The sequence below is a fragment of the Mesitornis unicolor genome, unplaced genomic scaffold (assembly GCF_000695765.1).
Source record: "Mesitornis unicolor isolate BGI_N332 unplaced genomic scaffold, ASM69576v1 scaffold24738, whole genome shotgun sequence".
NCBI classification, from domain to species: Eukaryota; Metazoa; Chordata; class Aves; order Mesitornithiformes; family Mesitornithidae; genus Mesitornis; species Mesitornis unicolor.
The window spans coordinates 7,848-19,770 of record NW_010201592.1 but is presented as its reverse complement, the minus strand read 5'-3'; the positions used below and the strand labels follow the sequence as shown (position 1 = coordinate 19,770).

Genomic DNA, 11,923 nt, shown 5'->3' with positions numbered 1-11,923 from the left:
ATGTTAGTTGTTTGGAAAACTTGTTTAAGGAAACAAGCTTTGTTTCTCAGTACTCATTTCTTAAAGTAAAATCTAAGTTTTAACCTGTTTTTAATTATTCTGCATTGCAGAACAATGGCTGCTCAAGAGCATGTCTGGCCAGTCCCAATGAAGGCAATTGGAGCACAAAACCTTTTGACAATGCCTGGAGGAGTGACCAAATCAGGGTATCTTCATAAAAAAGGAGGCACCCAGCTGCAGATCTTGAAGTGTAAGTTGAATGAGGTATTAACTGAACTAAATGTTTTAAATGCATGCCATTTGGAACATTAACGCATTTCATGTTAGCAAACTGTTTAATGAAGCTGTTCTTCCACTTTGTCTGTAATGGATTACGATTTTACTGGAAGGTGTGTGTGAAAGACCCATATTGAAAGAATTTCCTTTTAATTGTTTTGGAACTATAAATCTTAGATTATAAATGTTGTGGTTGATTTACTGGTTAAATCTCTTGTCTGGACCTTTAGAAGTAAGATTTTAAAGACAGAAACAGATTCCTGGGGTATGTATCAATTCCAAATACTCTTTTTCTAAAAGAAATTAGTACTCAGTTTTTTTCCGAGTTGGTTATTCTGTACTGGAAAAATATCCCCATCTCCTCCTGCTGTTGTGAAATGGAGATTTTCGTACTGCCAATATTAGGCTGTACTTAAAACCGCAATTGCTTCTGGAATCAGAATCTATCTACATGGAGAAAACTTAAGATTTTGCGTTTATTTATATGCTATTCATGTTTTTAACTAAAATATATGTATGTAGTTAAGGACAAAGATTACTGCCTTTGATAAAGGAAGAAATGTTGGCCCCTTTAAAAAAAGAGAATAAACCATCGTTTTATTGGCAGTTCTATGTACTTGAGGTGAAAGAAGATAAGGGGATGCCATCATGGTCCCCCATGAGGGAAGCAAATACTACCCTTCATCCTGAAACTCTCTGAATGGATAGCTTTACCATGTGGCCAGTCATCAACAAGCTGTCACTTACCTAGTTTCTGCTCTTTTATAATGATTAATAAGATTACTAAAATCTTAAACAAAAATTCTACCCAAGTTAAGAGGTTCTAGTTAATGTAGTGCCTTTGGATTTATATTTTGCTTACTTTTTTTCTTTATCTTTTCAGGGCCATTGAGATTTGTGATTATCCATGAGGGATGTATTTACTATTTCAAGAGCAGCACATCTGCATCTCCGCAGGGTGCATTTTCTTTGAATGGTTACAACAGGTGAGTGCCAAACTCCTTTTACTTGATGCATGGGGTTATGGTTTTCCTTTCCATCTAAGTTAAACTCAACTACATCTGTTGTTTGGGTTAAGCACTGATCTCAGATTTCAAGAGATGTATTCTTTTAAAATTGTATGTATGTAGTTTCCTGTGCTTTTCAAGTGTGTATATATAGTCTTCATTTTTTGTAATTTAACCAGTAAAGCTGTTAAAATTGCAATGGGCTTACTCTCACTGACTTAATGCAGACTTTGCACGTGCAGATACATGTGGATTCTTTCAGACAAATGCTCCTTGTTCTCTAGTGATTTCAATTATCATCACAAAAATAGAAAGGAATCAGAAAGGAATATTTTTGGAGTTACTGGTTCAGTAACGTTAATTAGTGTCAAAATGGAATCAACTACAGGAGTGATAAATGAGAGATTGCACGTGCAAAATATCAGAGTCATTTTGCTACACGTTATAGATCTTAATATTGGCTTTTTAAGTCGAAGACAAAAACAGTGGCTTTCAAGTTAAGCAGTACTATCAGAATCTGACTGAATGCAGAATACAATAGAAATCCAACCTAACTTTAGAAAATTGCTGTTGTAATTGATGCTGAGAAAGGACTAATGAGAGAGAGAATATAGAGAAATAACATAAATAATAGTGGTCCTAACCACTTATTTATTTGTAAACATGTATGTTATGCTTGTACTACATAATGTTCTCAGACTTCTGCAATAAGGAACTACATGACAGCTTTCTAACTGACCACAACAATGGCATATTTTATAGGAATGCAGTTGTAAGCATTGTAGCTAGTTGAAGATTCAAGGTTCATTTGTATGAGCAACCTATATTGTAACTGGGCCATGACACTAGCTTCTGTAATCACATGAATTTAAAACATACCATGGAAATTTGTAAATGCTAGGGATTGTCTGATTGTTTTTTATATATCTGCATTTTGGCAACCTTTTAGAGACCTTGGTTGGAACTAGGACCAGGTCTTCGTTAGTGTTGTGCACAGACATAGGCATTATTGAAAAAGAATTTGAAATTGAAGAATTTCTTCAACTTGGTAGTCACATACGGTTGTGTGAAAACAAGTAACTCTAAGGCTTTCTGTGACTTCTGTTTTGCAGTTTTCATTCATAGCCTTTAAGAGTGGACAGGAGATGAGAAAGTGCTGTGTTTGCTAGTGATGCCTATTGCTAGAATTCCTCCCAGCTGTACCATGGGTATTTCCCACATTTACATCCTTAGTAACCTTACATTAGTAAAATAACTTACAGTTCCTTTTGTGGCTTTGTTTTGGACTGGGCAGATGCAGGAAAATTCAACCTTCAGCGTAAAAGTAGGATTGGTGTTCTAAAAAACATGTGATCTCTAATTCTGAAAGCATTTTGCAGTTGACAGTGTTCTTAGTGGCAGCTTCAGGGTGTTGATTAAATTTTATTTTTTTTTCCCAAAGAATCACAGAATAGCATGGGTTGGAAGGGACCTTTAGAAGTCAGAGTCCAGCCTCCTTGCAATGAGCAGGGACATTGTCAACTGGCTCAGGTTGTTCAGAGCCTCATCCGACCTGACAAAGGGTGGAGCATCCACCACCTCTCTGAGCAACCTGTTCCAGTGTTTCACCACAGTCACTGTAAAAAATTTCTTCCTTACATCTAGTCTGAATGTGCCCTTTTAGTTTAAAACCATTACCCCTTGTCCTATCACACCAGGCCCTGCTAAAAAGTCTGTTCCCATCTTTCTTATAAGCCCCAATACTTATCAGTATTGAAAGGCCAAAACAATGTTATCTTGTGGAGGTACCTAACCAAATGTCTCTGATCATCTTTTTTTCTGCATTTACAAACCACCTTCCCTAAATAGTTAGGACTTATGGAAATACTGTATTATATTAGGAAATTGGTGAGTTAAAAGTCTGGGAACAAGAAAGAAGGCCCCAATAATGGTTGTAAAAAAATTATCAGATTTCTGTATGGCTTATGCTGAATAAATCTTAGAAATGCTACTTTCAGATTACCCACAGTCTCCTTATTTGTTCTAAAGCCTTACAGTGAGCATTTACAACCAAATTTGTGTGTGTGTAAGGAATTTCCTCATTTGAGACTCCTCTGGAGAAAAAGAAACAAATATATAATGAAGTTTGTGAAAGAAGTTGAGTTATACTTATTTTAAAATAATAAAGTGCAAGAAAGTGTTTATATGGGAAAAGTGGAAAAAATAAGTTAACTTTTAAGATTAGTTCTCATTTATTTTCATGGGCAACCTGTGTTCTGATTTCTCCTCTATGCCTTTCTGAAATTAGGCTCACAGGCACTCTAAAGACTTCTTGCCATGCTGTGAAGCTTGTGAATTAATGCAATTCATTAAAACCATAGAACAAGTGCAGACAGCCATTTTTAACTCTGGCTGGTGGTTTAACGAGTGCTTTTTCTCCTGCCAGTGCTCTTGCATTGTCCTTTCTACCACTTTAATAGAGAACTACAACAGATGCAGATATGGGGAATTTGATGGCATTTTTCTGGGCTTGAGGGTTATTTTTTGTAAGGCAAAACTGACTGGTAAAACTGCTTTTTATCAGAGCTTTATGACTTGCAGAGCAGAGTTAACTTTATAGATGAAGGTTTTTCTATATTGGTGGTTCTGTTCCTCAGGGTTATGCGGGCAGCTGAGGAGACAACATCAAGCAATGTGTTTCCTTTCAAGTTAGTTCACATTAGCAAGAAGCACAGGACGTGGTTTTTTTCAGCTTCTTCTGAAGATGAAAGAAAGGTAATTTTCTTTTTCTTTTCCAATATTATTTTCCTTGAAGCAGAAAGCAAATCTTAGACTTCACTAAAATCCAAATGAACTGTACGTGCAGCTGTCACTGAAATTTGTATGCCTAGTTCTTTGGGCTCCTCTGAAAATCATGTCTGAAGTTTTAACTACTAAGTATTAGTTCAAGTTGTAGTTTAGGGAATGGCTATAAGTGACACACTAGATGTCATGGTTTTCTCCATATTGGTCCTTTTAATTTTAGCCAAGAAACAAATACTTGTATGTTAAACATTTGATAAAGTAGGAAAACTGTTCAGTGAAATCCCCCACCCATAAACATACTATGAACAAATACCTGGCTTTAGAAAGAACAGCTTGAATGTCACAAACTGAAAGTTTAATACACTAATACATTCTTAAAGCATTTTAGATAGTCAAAACATTTTAACTGGTAAGTCCTCTCAATGTATATATAAAATCATGCATAAATACTATTTCAGTGTAAGTTCCTTGCACAGTTACTCTGTTCTTACCGAGGACAGATACTGTGCATCTTTGTTTAATGACTTAAAGATGGATGTGTTGAATGTTGTATTTTTATTCTCATTTAGAATTGGATGCTGTCCTTGAGGAGGGAAATCGATCACTACCATGACAAGAAAGAAACAGTAACAGAATTCAGGTATCAAACCTTAATCTTTATTTGCTTTTTATCCCTTTCACACTAGCTCTTGACAACAGTTTTTTAGGCTCTTTGCACCTACAAGTAAGTTACCATTAAATAAAAACAGGTGCTGTACGGCCCAAGAATGAAAGGCCTTCATAACACTTATTTTTGTCTTGGTATTCTTTAAACTGAATCTTTTTACTAAAAGAACTTTAAATGTCAGCTTTGTGTCAAACAAATAAAAACCTTAAAATGACAGAAGCAACGTATCTGGCTGTTAATTGGGAAATAGGAACAGATTCCTTCTGGCTTTGCAGTGTTGCAGTCCTGCTAACAGACATGATTACTGTCCCAAGACCCATAGCACAGTGGTGCAGAAGGAACTCTTGTCTTTTCTTTTGCAGTGACTCTGGTTCGGATGCAGACAGTTTCTATGGCTCCGTAGAACGTCCCATTGATATCAAGTATTCTCAGCATTCAGCAGATAATGAAGGTGACAAATTAGACACTGATAACTAAGATTGATTTCTTTGGTTATTTATTTCTTCTGCAGGATTCTGCAGGAACTATTCCCATAGCTTAAGTAAACTCATCCATTTTGCAACTATAAATTCTTGTTTATACAAGTTGTGTAGTTGTTGTAGCTTTAAATCAGAAGTGGATATTCTGTGCCATAAATCATTAGTGGAAAAAAAAGTGATAACTAAAGAAATTCAGATCATTCAAGGAGGTGTCTGATACTCTAATTTAAAATTTTTATGAAGACTGCATGTTGGAGACTTCATAGGTCTAGCAGAAAGATGCAACTTTTGAGTATGTCCATAGGTAATAGTGTGGAAATACACAGTGCTCTTTATTGTGATAATTGACTATTATTGACAATAATTGAATATAATTGTAACAGATATTAGTCACTTAAAGTTATGTTCTGAAAACACGCAGAGGCACTGCAGTAAAACATTGTGGAGCTAATTACCTCCTATCTAGACTGTAGAATTAATTAACCTGTCCAGCAAAACATGTAGTCACCCATGCTGGGATGTTATTGCATCTGTGTTGTAGTCTGTTTAGTATGAAACAGAATTGATCATCCCTCTTCCACTTCAGGAAGATGTTACATTAGGCATAGGATGGGCTTATGTTAAACACATAGGGTTAACATTCTTCAATGACTTTCAAACTGAGTCACTTTTTGAAGTAAGGCTCTGAAAATCTCGTTCTTAGCATAGCCTTTTTTAGTCAAAAGTATGATACCTGTTTGTTGCTGTAGCTGTTTCACAGTAAACAGTTCTGGCTGAGTGTGTTTGGAGCAAGTATTGTGTGATTGCAGCAAGTATTCTCATTTCCTGAAAGGAAATTCCTAACTATTTTTCCTGACTAGGACAAAAAGGCAGGAGTGAGTCTTGTTAGGAAGTGCAGTTCAATTGCTGCAAAGCAGAGGAAAACAGACTCATCAGCATTTCATGTAGGATTGTAGTTTAGTACTTCTGTATTTAGGGGAGGGAAGGGTTGTATGCCATATGAATTATGATAAGAAGCGTATTAGGAGTTTAAAGTAGGAAAATTAGAGCTAACTCATTTTTATCAGATACTCTTACCTCTTTATGTTGTTGTTGTTTGTTTTTAAAATGCATTTCTCTGGGGAACTACTGCATATTGTCCTTGAGGCTCCTATCGCAGTCAATGCTGAGAAATTACTGTCTAGAAGTTGCATGGTTTTCATGTCTTGATTATTCTGGCTTACAGTTAGAGGCAGCATTGAAACCATCTAAGCCATTTGTTGTGGTGCATTTTTTTTTGTGGCCAGAGTAAGGCAAAAGAATCAATTGTTTTGTAGATCACAAGACTTGCTTAGGCTTCTGTATTGCAAAATCATCAATGTTTCTGTGTTAGGGTTAGGTTTTGGGGATTATTTTTTTCCAGCTGGTTTATGTAGTTTTGTCTCTGCAACTGATTTGAATTTTTCTGAGGAAGGCTATAACACTAGAAACTTTCATCAGAGAGTAAATATTAAGTTGAAAATGGAGAAAATGTAATGTGCAGTATAATTCATCTCCCACTGTTGTAAGCAATGGCTTTCTTAATCAACATCAAAATTTAAGAAAAGATTTATTCTAAATAGCAGAGAGGTGGACCAAAATTTTAAATTTTTTTCACCTCTTAAATAAAAAATAATGGAAAATATTTGTTTATGAAAAAGCAGTAAGTAGTCCGTATTCTTTATTGGTTCCAGGAGTATTTATCAGAATCTGACACATTACTTTTTATCTGCAGATTACGACCAGGAGGAAGAGGATGAATCTTACTTGCAGCCAGATACTGACATAGTGAAAGATGGTACGTGATTTCTTTTATTCCCTTCACAAAAGGCCCTGTAAATGGCCACCAACAAAGGCAATATTCATGTAGAATGCCAGATTATTATTTTGTCTTGGTCATATTTTAAGCGTTGCAGGTGGTAAAATAGCTGAAGTAATGCACAGGTGTCTGATCTTGAGAGGTATTTAGAGTCAAAAGACTCTAGTAACAGCAGTAACAACTGACAGAAAATGCTATGTGCCATTAAGGGCATGTTTTCTCATAGGCCTCCTGCCCTGGAAGGACTTGTATCTGGTCATCAGTCTGGAGGAAGGGTAACGCTTTTAATGTAGTATTTTTTTCTTTATCGTTAGCAAAGGGAGAATGCCTTGCCAACTCATCATAAGCCATGTCTGAATAAAAACTGCAGGAGATTACTACATGTAACATTCATTGGGCTGAAAGTAAAATGCTTATCCAGCATTTTGGGCACTGTCAGGCCAGATGCCAATGAAATGTCTTAAATCACGCAGAAAATAAATTTGAAAAGTCTTGTTTTGTGACATACTGTATTTCCACTCGGTGTGTCATGTTTTTTGGATGTTTTCTTTCTGTAGATATGGTCCTGCCTCCAGCCTACCCACCTCCACCAGTACCTCACGTCAGAAAAGCTGCCTACTCAGAATCAAGGGCAAATTCCTTTGCTGGAAAACCTACTATGCCGGTACCACCACCGCCTCCTAAAAGAAGCTTACCTGACATCAAACTAGAGGATCCCTTAAACGTGAGAGAACCCCAGTTACAGTGCCGAGCTGAACCTAATCTAAAGAGTCAATTCTCAAGCCGGAGACTCAGTGAACAGCTGCCCCCTGTACCCCCTGTACCTGTTTTCAAAAAGCCTGTGTGTGTCAAAGAATCTTGCCCATTGCCTCCAGAGCCTCTGCCTCGAGCTCAGGTTCTTGCTACTCCAGAAGGATGCGAGAAACTGAAAACCTTAAACCTTTCACCACGAACTCCTCCTCCGCTACCGAGCAATAAACCGAAGCTGTCACAGTTTCCTGAAAAACCAGTAGAGCCCAAAGTGCCAAGAGAACATGGTAAACCTGGACTGTTTGTGCCACCAGTGCTCCCAAAACCACCAGTGCCAAGCCACCAGCCTCCTGCAATCAAGCCTAGACCAGAGAAGCCTTTGTGTCCCCAGTTACAGTAAGTATGAAGACACAACGCACTGTTAAGTTTTTCCATTGTGTTTTCATGTTGACAGACATACTTCTCAGATTCACACCAACATCTGCTTCTCTTCTCTGCACCATCCCTCTATTCATCACAGTGTTGTGCTTTTTTTGCCTCTGTATTTATTATTTGAAAATTTTGCAGTGAGTTTATCTTCTGAAATAGTTCAGAAAGAAATAGCTAAACTAAACTTTTAAAAAAATATATACCAACATTTTGTAGTTCATTTGTTTTCACGTCTGTCTTAAAGACTTAAAATCCTTTGATCGCAGTGAATAAGAAGTGTTCATGTTGGAACCCCAGTGGACTGCAAAAACAATGTTAGGCTTCTGTGGAGATGGGAAATGTTTCATTTTACAGTAAGGTTAGCTCTAGTAAGGGATGTGGAACTAGTTATGGCAGTGAGTCAGATGAAAATATTTTTGTTCATTGGATCGTTTAGCAGCTCTGAAGAGCAAGTAATAACTCTTTCAAGACAGTACAAGGACCGATATGCTGGATCGAGTCCAGTGGAAGGGCCATCAAGATGTTTGGGCTGTAGCACATGTTACGTGAGATGAGGCTGAGAGAACTGGATTCATTCAGCCTTTAGGAAGGCTAATGGGAAGTCACTACTGTCTACAACTACTTAATGGGTATGGAGAAGGGAGAGCAAGAATTCAGAGGTCTGCAGTGGTAGGATAAGAGGCACCAGGCAGAAGTTACAACCGGGGAAATTAGAGCTAGGTATTAGGAAAAACTTCTCACCATGTGGATGGTGAAACTCCAGAACAGGTTGCTGTGGAGAGGCCATGAAGTCTCCATACTTGGAGATACTCAGAACTTGACTGGACACTGGTTCCTGAGCTACCTGTTCTAGCTGGATGTGCTTTGTGCAGGAGCTTGGACCAAATGATCTCTAGAGGTCTCCTTCTAACCTAAACTAACCTGTGATTGAGGGGCTAAACTGAAACTTGCTCTTCAGTTCTAGTTGTAGTATCCTTTCAGTGTTTTATTTGTTTCATTTTCCTGAGGAGATGTCCTTCAGTTTTTGTTCTGTTTCTGCCAGGAGATCACCACCAGATGGACAGAGTTTTAGAAGCTTCTCATTTGAAAAACCAGCACTACCTTCCAAGCCAAACCAACCTGATGATGATTCTGATGATGACTATGAAAAAGTAAGAGCAAGCAGATGATCCATTCTCGAAGAGTATTTTTCTTGCTTATATATGCATTTGGGAACATATTAAATGCGTACTTCAGGGAAAAAATAACTTTCTGAAAACATAGTGCTGTGTGATGTGTTTGGGGTTTTTTGTGATTTTTTTGTTGCTGCTGGTTTTTTTGTTTGTTTTTTTTTTTACTTTAAGGAATGCCTTTATAAATTTGGGATTTCAATCTTGACATAAAGGAGGAAGAATCATAAAGTAAAGATTAAATCAGTGTTTATAATTTCAGATACTGACGGCTGTAGTTTATTTGCGTAACACGTTGCTAGCATTTTGAGTTGTCATTGACGTACACAGTGATTTATTTTCCTCATATTTTTTACAGGTTGGGCTGCCTGCTTCGGTATTTCTTAATACCGCTGAATCCTTCGAAGTTGAAAGGTAGAATGTGACTTTTAAAAGTTGCTTAAAAGTCCTACAAAAACCTGCACTGTACAGTAGTCCAAAGCTAATTTTGATAGGTACAATTTGTGTTTAAAACCACAAAAAAAGTATTTCAATTCCTTTAATATGGAGCTCACTTTTTAGGGGAGTTAGCTCAGTGCTTGTGTATCAATTGAAAATGCATGCTACTTCAAAGCGATTTTGCTCCATCTGGAGAAGGTTGGATGGGACAAAAAGCCAGATCTTCTGGGCTGCATTGCTGGTTCAGATAGCATCGGTGAAACTCTTTCAGCTATGATGTACTAGGAATTATTACAACCAAAACAGAGATTTGTAATAAGAATTTTAAGAATGTAGGCATTTTACTTATCTGATGCAGAAAATGCTAATATATGTAATTGCTTTATTTTTAGGACATTTAAAGCTAGTAGCCCACGGGGACAACCGCAAAATGGATTGTACTGTATTAGGAACTCCTCTACAAAGCCTGGAAAGGTAACTTGCAATTGCTGAATCTACTCCCCAAAAACTTTTTTATTTAGAGATACTGTATTTTATAAGTGATAAAGTACTTAACAATTTAGATGTGCTCTCTCCTTAAAGCAAGAAAATCTGAGACAATCACTGTCATAACTTCAGTGATTTTTTTTTTGTTTGTTTTAGACTGGATTGTAACTAATTCCTTAATAATACATTGGCTTAGAAGAGCTTGTTAGCATAAACTGAGTATGTTGCATTTTTCTTCTTCAAGGTATTGGTTGTATGGGATGAATCTGCAGAAAAAGTAAGAAACTACAGAATCTTTGAAAAGGTTAGTAACTGCTCTGCGTGCATGTATACATGTATGAATTTCATGTGTGTATATATATGTGTGAGAGTGTGAAGTGTGAAACTTGAAACTGACAAGTTAAAGTCTAATCTTCTTCCCATTCCCTAATAGTAAAAATAAGATGATTTACAAGTATCTGGTCTAGGATGAGAGTGTGAGTACTCAGATCTGGGCTTTCTAGTTGCTGTATCATGCAAAAGACAAATATTGTAAATGTTCATATCTAAATTTCAGCTCCAGTCAAATCCTAAAGGAAGGAATATTAAATTCTTGAATTTAATTTGGACTTATTTGTGTGACTAGTTTGCAAAGCAGTAGCTTGTTTGAAAGAACTTCCTAGTTCTGATGATGATATCTTGGAGTTTTTTGTTTAAAACATTGAGTTGGAAAAATTACTGTCAATGATTACTTATGTTTTTGCTCTACAACCACAGGACTGCAAGTTTTACCTGGATTCAGACATGATGTTTTTGAACATGGGAAGTTTGGTCGAATACTATAGCACTCATGTCTTACCTAGTCATGACAGCCTGATTCTTCGGTGTCCTTATGGTTACTCTAAACCCAGGTGACATGACACTGCCTTTGAATGAAATGTGGACGACTGCCACTGCTGGACATGCCACTGTTTGCACACAGAAACTGAGTCTGTTTCAATAATTTGTTCTCCCATGAATTGTATATAGACTCCATTTAATGAACTCCTGGTAAAACCTTACAATCCAGATCAGTGGATTTTCTCGTCTTGTCTTTTTGAAAAGACCTGAAGTCATTATGCTGTGAAAGCTGTCCACGATACCTACACCTTTCATAAAACTGCTGCTATTCCTAATCTCCTTGGAATATGGAAGATGGACACAAAGAAAGAAGTAGTCTGAGTACAACCAGTACAGAAAAGGGAAACTTCTGAAAGTGTATCAGAATTAACTTGTGACAGGGAATACTAATACTCTGACTTGAAGGTATTACTCCTTAAGTCAGCACTGGTGCTCAACTGAGAGTTTTTGTGTTACTTGTATAGTTGGCATGTAAATAATGAGGACTTCTGTGCAACTAATGTTGTTTACTATAGGTAAAGATGATCAGGAAATGTGGCTTTTTTTTAAGCCACCTCATAGGTAAATGTAACTTCTGATTACGATGTTTGCAGTAATCAATATCAGGGTATTATCTAAGTGATATGGTTGTGGCATTCCACATATTACTTACTGATGTGCACTTCAGGTATGTGTGGAGTAATATTTACTGGCTTTTTTGGGAGCCCCATTACTGAGTTCTG

The 11,923-nt window shown here is 36.9% G+C and overlaps 1 protein-coding gene across 1 annotated transcript in view; it reads left to right on the top strand.

Annotated features, from left to right (window-relative positions):
* Window positions 1-11,216, top strand: part of SH3BP2 (SH3-domain binding protein 2) — a 16,585-nt gene extending 5,369 nt beyond the window's left edge. Inside the window, exons 2-13 of the mRNA XM_010190158.1 lie at window positions 111-250; window positions 1,160-1,262; window positions 3,920-4,037; window positions 4,637-4,707; window positions 5,097-5,185; window positions 6,967-7,029; window positions 7,608-8,196; window positions 9,272-9,380; window positions 9,757-9,812; window positions 10,229-10,310; window positions 10,567-10,626; window positions 11,079-11,216. Of these exons, the coding sequence (XP_010188460.1) occupies window positions 111-250; window positions 1,160-1,262; window positions 3,920-4,037; window positions 4,637-4,707; window positions 5,097-5,185; window positions 6,967-7,029; window positions 7,608-8,196; window positions 9,272-9,380; window positions 9,757-9,812; window positions 10,229-10,310; window positions 10,567-10,626; window positions 11,079-11,216 (1,618 nt within the window). The remainder of the gene's footprint in view (window positions 1-110; window positions 251-1,159; window positions 1,263-3,919; window positions 4,038-4,636; window positions 4,708-5,096; window positions 5,186-6,966; window positions 7,030-7,607; window positions 8,197-9,271; window positions 9,381-9,756; window positions 9,813-10,228; window positions 10,311-10,566; window positions 10,627-11,078) is intronic.
* Window positions 11,217-11,923: the final 707 nt, after the last annotated feature.